Genomic DNA, 14,054 nt, shown 5'->3' with positions numbered 1-14,054 from the left:
ACACTTCGAAATATGTTGTGGGTGCCAGAAAACTGGACAACGCTGAGCCCTTCATTAATATGAAACGTAGGCTGCTTTTTGGATACACCTGACAATATTTAAAACAATTATGGAATACAATAAATATGCTGATGGAAACCCGATGACAGACAAATTGCAAATTAGCCTATCGAGGGAGATAGTTAAACTAATACTGTATTAAAAGGGATTATTTTCAAATATTTGAAAAGCAACTGTGTTAACGTCTGCCAAGTGTTTCAATCTTATCATCTAAGAAAATTATGCCCCGGGCTTTTATCTGTTTAAGGAAAAACAATGGGAGACATGTTCTCTGACAATGGATTTTGGATTTTTTTTGCAGGTTTGTCACCACGACGACGTCATGGGACCTATCTTCTATTTTGTGTGCGCACTAGTAATGGTTGCCTATGGTTCAGATGAAGTCAGTCAGTCACAGCATACACATGAAAAAGCCCACGTTGGCAAAAGCACGCAGAGTCCCAAAATGATATCGGCAAGCCTGCGTTTCGCTTTCGATATTTATAAGCACAGTGCATCAAGATGCCCTTCAAAGAACTTCTTCTTTTCCCCTTTGAGTATTTCTACTGCCTTTGCCATGTTATCCGAGGGGGCCAAGTCGAAGACCCGTGAGCAGATCATTGAGGCGCTTGGCTTCAACCTTACAGACATTGAGGAAGAGGAAATAAACAAAGGCTTTGAACACCTAATCCTCTCTCTCCCCAAGAATGAGAGCAAACTATCAGTGACACTAGGGAATGTGGTCTTCCTGAAAGACAAGCTAAAGCTACTTGAAACTTTCAAAGGTGCTGCAAAACACCATTACCAGGCAGAAATACTGACGTCAAACTTCGACAGCCCAGAAGACGCTACAAATCAGATTAATGATTATGTAGAAAAGCACACTAACGGGAAAATTGTGGACTTGGTAGATAGTTTGGAAGAGAACACCAATGTGGTTCTTGTGAACTACATCTTCTTCAAAGGTAAGCATCACAACATGTTCTAATGTGTATCCATCATGTTCCATTATCTCATATTAAATGCATAAGATAGCATTAGCATTGCTTGGTGTTCACTTGTATAATCTTGATGGGAATGCAAGGTCTATAACTGCTTTCCACAAGAAATAATGAACAAAGCTATTTAATAAACTGAGTTAAAGATTAATAACAACCCATCAATGCGCATAACTTCAACTGAATTTGTACTGTCCTAGTCAGAATTTTGGAGAGAGCATCTTAAAGTACTTCCTGATGCCCTTCTTAGCCATACATAGGTGGCTGACCTTAAGTGATAAAACGCAGCTTATCATACGCTAATATATCTTTTTATACTGGTGTTTCATTGCCATGACATACCAGCACCAAAATCTACAGCTCCTACCTATTAACAAGGAAAAAATCGTCATATGGTTTATACAATTTTTTAGGAATGTGCAGGTCCGAGGTTTTATGGTGAAAACCATTTGGTGTCAGACGCATGTACCAGAGGATTCAAATAGGAACTTTTTGATTCAAAGGAACTCAAACCTTATTTCTGCCCTTTACAACTGTGCACTATCATCTCTTAACTACAGAGCTTAGAAACAGTAAACACATTATATTAAGTGCTGTGTAAAAACAAGGTATTATTATTATTATTATTATTATTATTATTATTAATATTATTATTATTATCACATTATTATTATTATCATCATCACCCCCATATTTGAAATACTACCTCTAATTGCCAAGAGGGACATTTTATTTGCACCTGGCAAATGACCTGGCCTCCCTCCAGTGATAGTCATTTTGATCTGCGACAGTGCAGAATACACCCACATTCCTTACCATTCATAAAAGTGACCAACCCTGCCACAAGCACCCAAAGAGAAACAGGAAACACACCACTGGTGTGTCCAGCTCCAATGTTAACCCTCTCCAGAACACTGAATTGATTCTGGTGAAAGACCTCAGTGATGAATCCTGCAGGTACACTTTCATTCTTATCTACCTAATTTCTCCCTCTGACTTACCCAGTGCTATAAATCTCTGAGTATTATTCACAGTCGGTTTTCCATAACCTTCATCAAGCAATTTTATAGTATCCCCAGCTCTCCACTAATTACACATTTAATCAAACCTGAGTCACCTCCCAGAGAATAGAGATTAGCATGGATCAATAAACTACTCATGATAGCTAGTGGATACATGGACAAACATGAGCCCCTTCATTGGGTTTCTTCCAGCTCTCTTTTCTGACAAAATATGTATTCCCCAACTTTTCCTCACGTGATCTTGAGGTTCAGCAGCTTGTGCCCAAAGGGTTAACAAAAAGTCATAGGCTTAAGTGCTCTTACAACCATCTTTTGCTAGGACAAAAACAGGTCGCCATAAAAATTATGCGGAACATGTAATTCCAACCCACTAGGACACCAGGCTGACAAACCTTCTCTTCACCAACCCTTCAGATATCGATTTCCCATTCTTAAGTAAGGGAACATCTAGACTCGATTACAGATACTCGGGATAATAAGTGTTATATCCTTTGGTAAATTAACATAGCAGTAACAGAAAAAAAACTTTAAAACAAGGAAAGACAAACGTGCCTATGAACACTGAAAGGAATGTTCTGAGTGGTGCTCATAGGATTAACAAAATCAATGTAGTACAAATCTGTTTTACTGTTTTTTTAACCATCTTCTGTCTTTTTCTTTATCTCTTCTTTGCAGCAATCGTGACCTTTTGCTCATTACGCTTTTCCATCAACCAAATGAATCAAATTTGCCAATTTAACAATCACTTCTGAACATCAAACGTACCTTCAGTGCCTTTTACTAAGGACTGTTGTCCGTTCCTAGGCACAATCACAATAAAGAACCAGCAACAGTGATATCAACAGGGCTTCACATGTCTATTTCTTATCTACGTATTATTTGTTCATTTGACAAATCATCCCTTTAATACCTTCAATTAACACTTCTCTTGTACCTGCCTAACAGGATGGATAGAATTTACTCCTATGTTTTTATAGAATTTAGACTTTTCCGATAGTTAATGCGGAAAATAGTTCTCTGAATCAAGATAGATGGGGGAAAGTGTGTTAACTTAAAGATCTTCCTACTCAATTGACTTAATTCTAAGATCTCCTAACCAGTGGATTTGAAAATGTTTTTAACAGGTAGACAACTTTCAAGATACCAATGTATTGGTGGTCACAGTTCTTCAAATTCTCCTGCAAAACCTATGGCCTTTTCTCCAAGTTTCTGTGAAGACGGGGTCCAAGCTTGGGAAGTTAACCATCAACTTTATTCAGAATTAGCACAACAGATACAACACACTATTAGGGCAGGATTTACATAGCAGGAGTTCCTCCCTTAATGGTGTAAGTCTAACTGTGAAAAACTCTCTCCCCACATTCTCAAATCCTCCTTGTCTCTACCTCTGTGATGTGCATCGCTTGTGCAATTCAAGAGAACGTTGTACTTTCACACAGTGATCTTAGACTAAGTAACGTCATAACAGTTTCCATTCTTACTAATTAAAATACTGGATAAATATTCATCAATGAATTAGCTTTACAAACTCATTTACAGCCACTTGGCAGCCCACTAAGCAGCCCTTTCAATGTGGCTATGGACTCCAGTCCCGTGGAAGTGGAATGTTCCCTCTTCTTAGAGGTCCCCACTCTCCTGAATTCATGATAAGTCCTGTTTAATTCCGGTAGGAATGCATCAGTTTACCTCATTCTGGTAATTCCTATCTAATGGCTGGATTTTATAACACCTTGCTGATCACCTTTACTGATGAGCTTATTCCTTATAACTTCAAGGCAAAACAGCACCTTTAAGTCCCAGAAAACACATAATTTATCTCCATGCACTTAACATTTTCAATAGCAGTGATGCCCAGACGAGATGCCGGCAGAAATAATATCAGATGGACCCTCCTCAATTCATCGGTCCCAGTAACAACATTCCTGGCTGTGCCAGGACCACTGAAATTGTGTTTTTGGTAGCAGAGCCAGTGACAGTAATGCCATACAGAATACTGCAAACTGCTACACACTAAGGGCCTCATTTACTAAGAAGTGGCACAGTGCGGCACTGCACAAAATTTTGCAGTGCCGCTCTGCTTCACTTCAGAAAAGCAGGTATGAGCAATATTTAATACAATACGGTGCACCCATGTGTTTTTTCCTAGCACAGGCACTAAAATTAGCTGCCTAGTGCCAACAGAGCCACCCTTGCACCATAGCGCAAGGGTGCCTGCGTTGCAGGGAATGATTGTTTGTGTGCAGGACAGTGTCACTTCCTGCACAAAAGCAATTAACAATGGCTATTTGCTATTCCTATGTGTGCAGCATTGTGCAGCACACATAGGAGTAGCAAACAATCATTATTTAATGATTGTTTATGTGCAGGAAGGAACACCTTCCTGCACATAAACAATAATAATGGCATTTTGCTCTTCCTGTGTGTGGTGAAGAATACAGCACACATAGGGAAAGCAAAAACAAGAAGAAATAAAAGTACTTCTCCTTCATGCACCATACTAAAGCCACTCCTGGGGTAGTGTTAGTTTTTGGTGCTGCCTCAGGTTTATGAATCCTCGTAAATCTGGGCCAGTGTCAAAATGCAATGGGTTTTGCAGTGGAACGACCAAAGCAACACACATTGCATGACCCTTTCACACAAAGTGATGCTGGTAAAGGAGCCGTATCTACAAAGTGGCGTTAAGCCACAAAAAGTGGCTTAAGACTGCTTTGTAAATATGGGGTGGGGCATTGCACCACTGGAACGTCAGTAAAACATTTTTCCATGTAAAAAAGGCCTCTTTCAGAAATCATGAAACAGCCCTTCTAACTGCACAAATGTCCTAGATCGTCTGCAGATTACTGACCAATCGTACCCAGTGTCATTACATCTCAAAATAATCATCACAATGGGGGTCATTACAACCCTGGCGGACGGTGTTAAAGCGGCGGTAATACCGCAAACAGGCCGGCGGAACAAAAAAGGGAGTTATGACCGTGGCAGAAACAGCCAACATAGACAGCCACTTTAACACTCCGACCGCCACAGCGGTACAGACAAGCAGCGCGGCGGTCACCGCCAACAGACAGGCGGAAGACAAAGTACCGCCCGTATTACAACAGGCCAATCCGCCACCTTTTCCGGGGCGGATTCACCGTGGATAAAAACACAGCAGAAACAGCTTTTGCAATGGGAAAACGCTCACCTTAACACACTCCACGAGGAAGGAGGGCACCATGGAGCCGGAACTCCAAACACTCCCTGCGATTGTCTTCCTGCTTCTTTACGAACATCAGCAACGGCGGCGCCGAAACAACGGTGAGTACTGCACCTACGACATAGGGGAGGGGGGAGGCAAAAGTCAGGGACACACACACGCAACACTCCCACCCCCACCCGACCCTCGCACACTATAACACACACACCAATGCATTTCCACACATCACAGTAACAACCCACAACCCCCCGGAAGAATGCAAAGACAAAAAGGAATTCAGTACAACCATTGTAATGTATCAAAATACAGTAAGCTCATATATACATAAATATATACACATTCCAAATATATACATCATGATTAGTAGTGCAGGTATGCACAATTCAATGTCCGTGGACCACTGGGCCCAAAATGCATGGGCGAGGCCCACACACGATACCTGTCCAGAAATGGAGAGAACACTACAGGGGCATCAGGTAGAAATACAACAGGCACCTCAGGGGGAAGGGCAGGGGGGGCACTTCAGCTGGATTACAGCACCACGCCAGATCCACGACAGGGCTCCATGCCCATTGATGTATCCTGGGGAGTGCAAAGCCACAGTCTCACAAGTCTTTGCAGTGGGTGGTTTGCCCACTGTACCATCCTGGGGAGTGCAAAGCCACAGTCTCACAAGTCTTTGCAGTGGGTGGTTTACCCACTGCTCTATCCTGGGGAGTGCAAAGCCACAGTCTCACAAGTATTTGCAGTGGGTGGTTTGCCCACTGTACCATCCTGGGGAGTGCAAAGCCACAGTCTCACAAGTCTTTTCAGTGGGTGGGTTGCCCACTGCACCATCCTGGGGAGTGCAAAGCCACAGTCTCACAAGTCTTTTCAGTGGGTGGTTTGTCCACTGTACCATCCCGGGGCGTGCAAAGCCACAGTCTCACAAGTCTTTGCAGTGGGTGGTTTGCCCACTGCTCTATCCTGGTGAGTGCAAAGCCACAGTCTCACAAGTCTTTGCCGTGGGTGGTTTGCCCACTGTACCATCCTGGGGAGCGCAAAGCCACAGACTCTCAAGTGGATAACAGTCTCCACTGGTTCTGGAGGGGGACTGGTGCCCAGAGTGCTTCATCCTGTTAAGGACTCAGGTGGTGGATGCTGTCCTCCACTGGTTCTGGAGGGGGACTGGTGCCCAGAGTGTTTCATCCTGTTAAGGACTCAGGTAGTGGATGCTGTTCTCCACTGGTTCTGGAGGGGGACTGGTGCCCAGAGTGCATCACGCTCCCCGTGATGGTCCCAGATCCGTCACTGCCCCAGCCGCACATGGGCTAACGATGCTTGAGTTGGCGGTGCTTGCCCTGTTCAGCGGTGCTTGCCATGGCAGTCTTTGTCCTGTTCAGAGGTGCTTGCCCTGTTCAGCGGTGCTTGACTTTGCAGTTTCTGACCTGTTCAGCGGTGCTTGCCCTGTTCAGCGGAGCTTGCCATGGCGGTCTTTGCCCTGTTCAGCGGTGCTTGCCCTGTTCAGCAGTGCTTGCCATGGCGGTCTTTGCCCTGTTCAGCGGTGCTTGCCCTGTTCAGCGGCGCTTGCCCTGTTCAGCGGGGCTTGCCATGGCAGTCTTTGCCCTGTTCAGCGGTGCTTGCCCTGTTCAGCGGTGCTTGACTTTGCAGTTTCTGACCTTTTCAGCGGTGCTTGCCCTGTTCAGCAGTGCTTGCCATGGTGGTCTTTGCCCTGTTCAGCGGTGCTTGCCCTGTTCAATGGTGCTTGCCCTGTTCAGCTGGGCTTGACTTTTATGTCTCTGACCTGTGCAGCAGTGTGTGCCATGGCGGTCCCTCATTGCCCAGCGGGGCTGTGGCTGCCGGGGCCCTCCTGGGCACTGACTCTGGCGGTGGTCTCCGGACCAGTGACGATTGTGCTGCCCTCCTGGGCACTGACTCTGGCGGTGGTCTCCAGACCAGTGACAATTGTGCTTCCCTCCTGGGCACTGACTCTGGCGGTGGTCTCCGGACCAGTGACGATGGGGCTGGTGGTGGCGTCCTGGCCAGCGGGGAGGATGGCGGCCCTCTCCACCGTGCTGCTCTTCCCAGACTTGGGCGACTTCTTCTGCCCCTTCCCCACCTTGGGAGGAGTCACAGCTGACTCAACACTCCCCCCGGGACCCTTGTGAGCGGCTTTGCCGGCAGGAGTCTTCACCCTCTCCCGTCGGGCACTGTCCAACTTCTGGTGCTTCACAGGGGGTGGACTGGCAGTGCTTTGGCTCCGTGTCACACTGGCTGCCCTGGTGCCAGGTGCACTCCACATACCTCTGACAGGCACCACTGGTACTGGACTTTTTTTGGCTGAGGTGCTAGTACGGGACCTATGAATTGGAGGGGGGGGTGGTGGGACAGAGGTCAAGGTTGCTCAGGAAAAGTTTCTGACGAACACTGGGACGGGTAGCTTGAGGGGGTCTGGGAGTGGAGGAAGAGGAGGTGGTTGTAGGAGGTGTAACTTTAGATGATTTGGGTGCAGGTGCATGTTCTGGAGGCTGTCGTGAGGTGGATGGATGTTGGGTGTGTGTGTGCCTGCGTTTGTGTACTTTGGGAGGGGGCGTCACAGACACACTGGGAGAGGACACAGGGGACGTGTAAATGGTAGTGGGGGTGGTGAGTGCAGGTGAGCGGGGTGTGGTGCTGGGTGTTCTGGTGCGAGTCCTAGTGGCTGTAGTGGTAGTGCATGCAGGTGAGAGTGTAGACGACACTGGGAGGGAGGAGTGAGACGACGAGGAGGGGGACACAGTGGAGGCAGTGGATGTTGCTGTGTCTGTATGTGGGTGATGCTTGTGTGAGTGCCTATGGGATGTGTGGTGCCTATGTTTGCCTGAGCTGCCCTTGTTTGTTGACGTGTGTGCAGGCTGGTCTGATGGTGTGCTTGGGATAGGCTGGGGTACAGGGGATTGGGTCTGGGTGAAGGAAGTTGGAGGGGGGAGGCTAGACACAGGGACAATGGCTGCCATCAGTGCTGAATCCAGAGATTGCAGGGTTCAATGATGGGCAGCCTGACCAGAATGAATGCCCTCCAGGAATGCATTAGTGTGTTGCAACTCCCTTTCTACACCCTGGATGGAATTCACAATGGTAGACTGCCCAACAGTGAGTGACCTGAGGAGGTGAATGGCCTCCTCACTGAGGGCAGCAGGGGTGACAGGGGCAGGGGCTGAGGTGCCTGGGGCGAAGGTGATGCCCACCCTCCTGGATGAGCGGGCACGGAGCAAAGGCTGAGGGGCTGCTGGGAGGGCAGTGCTGGTAGGGGGGGTGGCAGCTGTACCTGTAGAAGTGGGGGGCACAGATGGGGCCGCCACGACAAGGGAGTTCCCATCGGAGGACAAGTCTGTGTCGCTGGTTGCTGATCCGGTGACCGCTGTCAAGCTCCCCTCGCCCTCCGTCCCACTGGTGTATTATGAGTCGCCAAAGACACCCCCGCTTCTCCGAGGAGGAGCTCAGGGTCATGGTGGAGGAAATCGTCCGGGTAGAGCCACAGCTATTTGGCTCACAGGTACAGCACACATCAATAGCCAGGAAGATGGAGTTATGGCGCAGAATAGTGGACAGGGTGAACGCCGTGGGACAGCACCCAAGAAATAGGGAGGACATCAGGAAGAGGTGGAACGACCTACGGGGGAAGGTGCGTTCAACGGTCTCCAGGCACAAAATCGCGGTACAGCGGACTGGCGGCGGACCCCAACCTCCTCCCCCACAACTAACAACATGGGAGGAGCAAGTCTTGACCATCTTGCATCCTGAGGGCCTCGCAGGAGTCGGTGGAGGATGGGACACTGGTAAGTCAAATCTTAACTATCATATCCCCCACCCTACCTGCATGCTATCACACACCCCCTCCCTCACCCCCTCCCCTATCACTACAACTCCTCACTAATCTACCCATGACACCAACCACCCATCCCAACACCAAGCCCTGCATGACACAACTAAGCATGGACACCCATCACTAAAGCATGCCCACTGCACATACCCAGTACACCCCCCAACCATCACCACACAAACCCACACACAGGAATGCTTGCACTGGGGTACACAAACACCCACCCATTGCACACCATTACAGACACACATGCAATAATCATGCTCTTATGCCCCTGCAGGAACCCGAAGGACCGTCACCACACCAGAGGGTCCAGACAACACCACTCCACCCCCAGAAGAGGCCCACAGTGACGATAGCAGCTCTTCCCTACTGGATCCTGATGACCAGCCCGGACCATCGTTGGCCTCGGGACAGTCGGTTCCCCTTGCACAGGCACAGCCCAACACCGGCCTTCCACCCTCTGGTAACACCAGCACAGCACCCACCCAGCGGGCCCAAACCTCCCAACCCAGGACAGGTCAATCAGCGGTGTGTCCACCACTACAGGGCACCCAGGGTAACCCACCACCCCAACAACAACAGGGACCTGGGGGCAGTGGTAGTGGGCACACGGTCCAGGGGACGGAGGCACAGGAACACAGGGGAACTGGGAGGGCTGCTGTGCGACAGGGGGTGGACAGGCCAAGGGAACCCACTCTCCACGAGGCCCTCTCCTCCATCATGGGAGCATACCACCACTCCCAGGAGACGATGGCGACGGTCCTGGACAAGTTGCAGGAGACCCTGCGCCTGCAGGACGAACTGTATTTGGGGTTCAGGGAGGAGCTCAGGACCATCAGCTCTGCCCTGGGCACCATCGTAGGGGTGCTGAAGGACATACAGCAGACCTTGAGGGACACTGTGGCACTCCAAGGGGCCCCTGACACTAGCATGGACGATGAACTGCCCACCACCTCCGCCGGCGCTAGTGGACAGGACGCCCCGCCACAGGACCAACACACCAGCACCCCACCCCCTGCAGACGGACAACCACCACGCAAGCGGTCCCTGAGATCCAGGAACAAGACAGAGCAAGATGGCAAGACCCCTGCCAGGAAATGAGACGACTCTGATTGTCACCCCACTGTCCCACTTTGTTATCCTGTCCATACTTAAACTGCCCCAGCTCCACTTCCTATGCCCAGATGGGCAGTGCACCTGTGAGACTAATAGACTGGACTCTGCCATGGACATTCCTCCGCCATCACCCATCCTCATTTTACAACCCCCCCTATTTCTGAGCACTTCAATAAACACTCTTGAAACACAAAACAATGTGGAGTCAGTCTGTGATTTAGTAAAAATGTATTATCAATGACAGTGTCATAATGGGTGTACCATTGTAAAGCTAACATACCTATGTCACACATCACAAGCCCTTGAAGGATGCAAGCAGTTGACACGTAGGTAACCACACCTGTGAAACCGTAATGGGAGGGTACAACTCAGTTACCAAATAGTGATTTAAATCGAAAAACAGGATAGATGTAGACGTGTGAAAGTTAATGTAATGCTAATAATGAAAATGTTCTCACCTGTGTCTCACTGGAAATATTGCTGTATGACTGACTCCCTGTTGTCGTTGTCTTCTTCATCAGCTTCATCCTCATCACTGTCCACAGGCTCCACAGGCTCGACAGCTGCTACAACACCGTCATCGGGATCATCCTCCTGCAGAAAAGGCACCTGGCATTGCAAAGCCAAATTATGGAGCAGGCGATGATGATGTCGCACACCTTCTTCGGTGAGTAGAATAGGGATCCACCTGTCGTATGGAGGCACCTGAACCTGGCCTTCAGGAGGCCAAAGGTGCGTTCGATCACCCTCCTAGTCCGCCCATGGGCCTCATTGTACCGTTCCTCTGCCCTGGTCCTGGGATTCCTCACTGGGGTCAATAGCCAGGACAGGTTGGGGTAACCAGAGTCCCCCAGTAGCCATACACTGTGCCTCTGGAGTTGACCCATCATATCAGGGATGCTGCTATTCCGCAGGATGTAGGCGTCATGCACTGAGCCAGGGAACATAGCATTTACCTGCGAGATGTACTGGTCTGCCAAACAGACCATCTGGACATTCATCGAATGATAAATCTTCCGGTTCCTGTACACCTGTTCACTCCTGTGGGGGGGTAACCAGAGCTACATGGGTCCCATCAATAGCACCTATGACGTTGGGGATATGTCCAAGGGCATAGAAGTCACCTTTCACTGTAGGCAAATCCTCCACCTCAGGGAAAATGATGTATCTCCTTACGTGTTTCAGCAGGGCAGACAACACTCTGGACAACACGTTGGAAAACATAGGCTGGGACATCCCTGATGCCATGGCCACAGTTGTCTGAAAAGACCCTCTTGAAAGGAAATGGAGCACTGACAGCACCTGCACGTCAGGGGGGATTCCAGTCGGATGGCGGATTGGTGACATCAGGTCTGGCTCCAACTGGGTACATAGTTCCTGGATTGTGGCACGGTCAAACCGGTAGGTTACGATGACATGTCGCTCTTCCATTGTCAACAGGTCCACCGGCGGTCGGTACAATGGAGGATTCCGCCATCTTCTCATATGTCCCAGCAGACGGTGCCTACGAAGGACAACAGCGAAGAACCAGTCATTATTCCTCCAGGTATGTACCCACAGTCACACACAAGACTACACCACTCACAAAACCCTTCCTGTATGTGTGTTGAGTGTAGGCCTAGTTATGTGTGACGCAGTAGGAAATGAAGCCATGTGGGCCCCTGAAATGGCGGTTGCCTGACCTCTAAAGTGGGACAATGGGATTGTGGGGTAACTGCGCTGGCGTTGCACACCGTTGCGGTAGGCGGTCGCAGACCGCGGCGCAATGCTGCATTGGTTAACATTGGACCCTATGGGTCCCAGGAGCCAATGAACAGGTGCGCTGGCGGTGATGATCAGCACCGCTGCAGACGTCACCGCCGCGGACGTCACCGCCATTTTCTATTTCTTCAATCACTAGATACCTGACCTTCGACAGGAGAGGACCTACACTGCAAGTGCTGCTGTGACCTCGGTCTGGAAGCGACGATGGCTGCTGCGTCTGGGGTAAGGGCCCCTGCCTTCACTGCACAGGAGTTGGAGAAACTGGTAGACGGGGTCCTCCCCCAGTACACGCTACTCTACGGTCCTCCAGACCAACAGGTTAGTACACAGGGAGCACGTTGTATGGGCTAGGCCTGGGTGGAGAGGGCTGGTTGGAAGAGGGAAGGGGGCAGAGTTCATAGAACATTAATGCATGGGAATGAATGGGCCACATGGCCAGAGTAGGGAGGGGGCCACTCACAACGACGGTGCATTTGGTAATGACTGTTCCTCTTTCCTTGTGCATGTCATGTAGGTCAGCGCCCAAGACATTTGGCGTGCCATCGCCAAGGAGGTCCGGACCCTGGGGGCCCACCAGAGACGGGGCACCCACTGCCGTAAGAGATGGGAGGACATTCGCCGCTGCAGCAAGAAGACGGCGAGGGTCAGCTGGGGATGGCTACCAACGTGGGAGGGGTGCCCGTTGCACCATGACCCCCCTGATGTTCCGGATCCTGGCGGTGGCCTACCCGGAGTTGGATGGGCGCTTGAGGGCATCACAGCAGACACAAGGGGGTGAGTACAACCTCATTCTGCGGACTTTGTGTGCAGTGGAGGTGTCTGGGTGGGGGAGGTGGGCTGTGGGTGTCCCTAGGCCAGGGCGAGTTAGGTAGGCAAGGCCCCTCCGTAATGTAGGCCATGTGGCACTCTACCCCACCTCAGCAGAGTGCCAAGTCGAGGTATAGTTGCCCCTGTGGCATCCATGTGCGCAGATGTCCACCATTGCCATATAGGCCATATCCCAGAAATTGCATGTGCAGAGGGCAGGAGCACGGCGTAATGCAGGGGGCAGCTGCGTTTGTTTTGTCCGCCAACGGTAGCTGTATGCCATGCACTAAAACCCTCTTTCTTCTGTCTCCCCCCCTTTTTCTGCTCTCCCTGTCCTTTTGTACATCAGCATCAACAGGCGGAGGTACAGTGGCACCGGAGCACGAGGGAGCTGCATCCCACATGGCCATGGAGGGCCACACCACAGACTCTGAATGCACCAGTGGGACGGAGGGCGAGGGGAGCTTCACGTCGGCCACCGGATCACCAAGCAGCGACACGGACTCGTTCGACGATGTGGGCTCCCTTGTGGTGGCGGCACTATCTGTGCCCCCCACCTCTACAGGTACAGCCACCACCTCCCCTACCAGCACCGCCCTCCCTGCAGCCCCTCAGCGTTCGCCCCGTGCCCGCTCACCCAGGAGGGTGGGCATCACCTTCGCCCCAGGCACCTCAGGCCCTGCCCCAGTCACCCCTGTTGCCCTCAGTGAGGAGGCCATTGACCTCCTCAGGTCACTCACTGTTGGGCAGTCTACCATTGTGAATGCCATCCAGGGTGTAGAACGAGAGTTGCAACACGGTAATGCATTCCTGGAGGGCATTCATTCTGGTCAGGCTGTCCTTCAGTGAACCCTGCAATCTTTGGCCTCAGCATTGATCGCAGCCATTGTTCCTGTGTCTAGCCTCCCCCCTCCAACTTCCTCCACCCAGACCCAATCTCCTGTACCCCATCCCATCCCAAGCACACCTACAGACCAGCATGCACACAAGTCAACACACCCAAGTAGCTCAAGCAAACATAGGCACCACACACACCACAGGCACTCATGCAAGCCTCAGCCACATACAGACACAACAACATCCACTGCCTCCACTGTGTCCCCCTCCTCCTCTTCTCCCTCCTCCCTCCCAGTCTTGTCTACACACACACCTGCATGCACCACATCTACAGGCACCATGAATCGCACCAGGACACCCAGCACCACAAGCCGCTCACCTGCACTCACCACCTCCACTGCCATTTACACGTCCCCTGTGTCCTCTCCCAG

At 50.4% G+C, this 14,054-nt stretch overlaps 1 protein-coding gene across 1 annotated transcript in view; it reads left to right on the top strand.

Annotated features, from left to right (window-relative positions):
* Positions 1 to 505: 505 nt before the first annotated feature.
* The window catches only part of LOC138259756 (alpha-1-antitrypsin-like), a 32,946-nt gene continuing 19,397 nt past the window's right edge, over positions 506 to 14,054 (top strand). The window contains exon 1 of the mRNA XM_069207643.1: positions 506 to 1,004. Coding sequence (XP_069063744.1) covers positions 506 to 1,004 — 499 coding nt within the window. The remainder of the gene's footprint in view (positions 1,005 to 14,054) is intronic.

The sequence above is a fragment of the Pleurodeles waltl genome, chromosome 9, assembly GCF_031143425.1.
Source record: "Pleurodeles waltl isolate 20211129_DDA chromosome 9, aPleWal1.hap1.20221129, whole genome shotgun sequence".
NCBI classification, from domain to species: Eukaryota; Metazoa; Chordata; class Amphibia; order Caudata; family Salamandridae; genus Pleurodeles; species Pleurodeles waltl.
The sequence above is the reverse complement of the archived record's forward strand: the minus strand, read 5'-3'. Positions and strand labels throughout refer to the sequence as shown.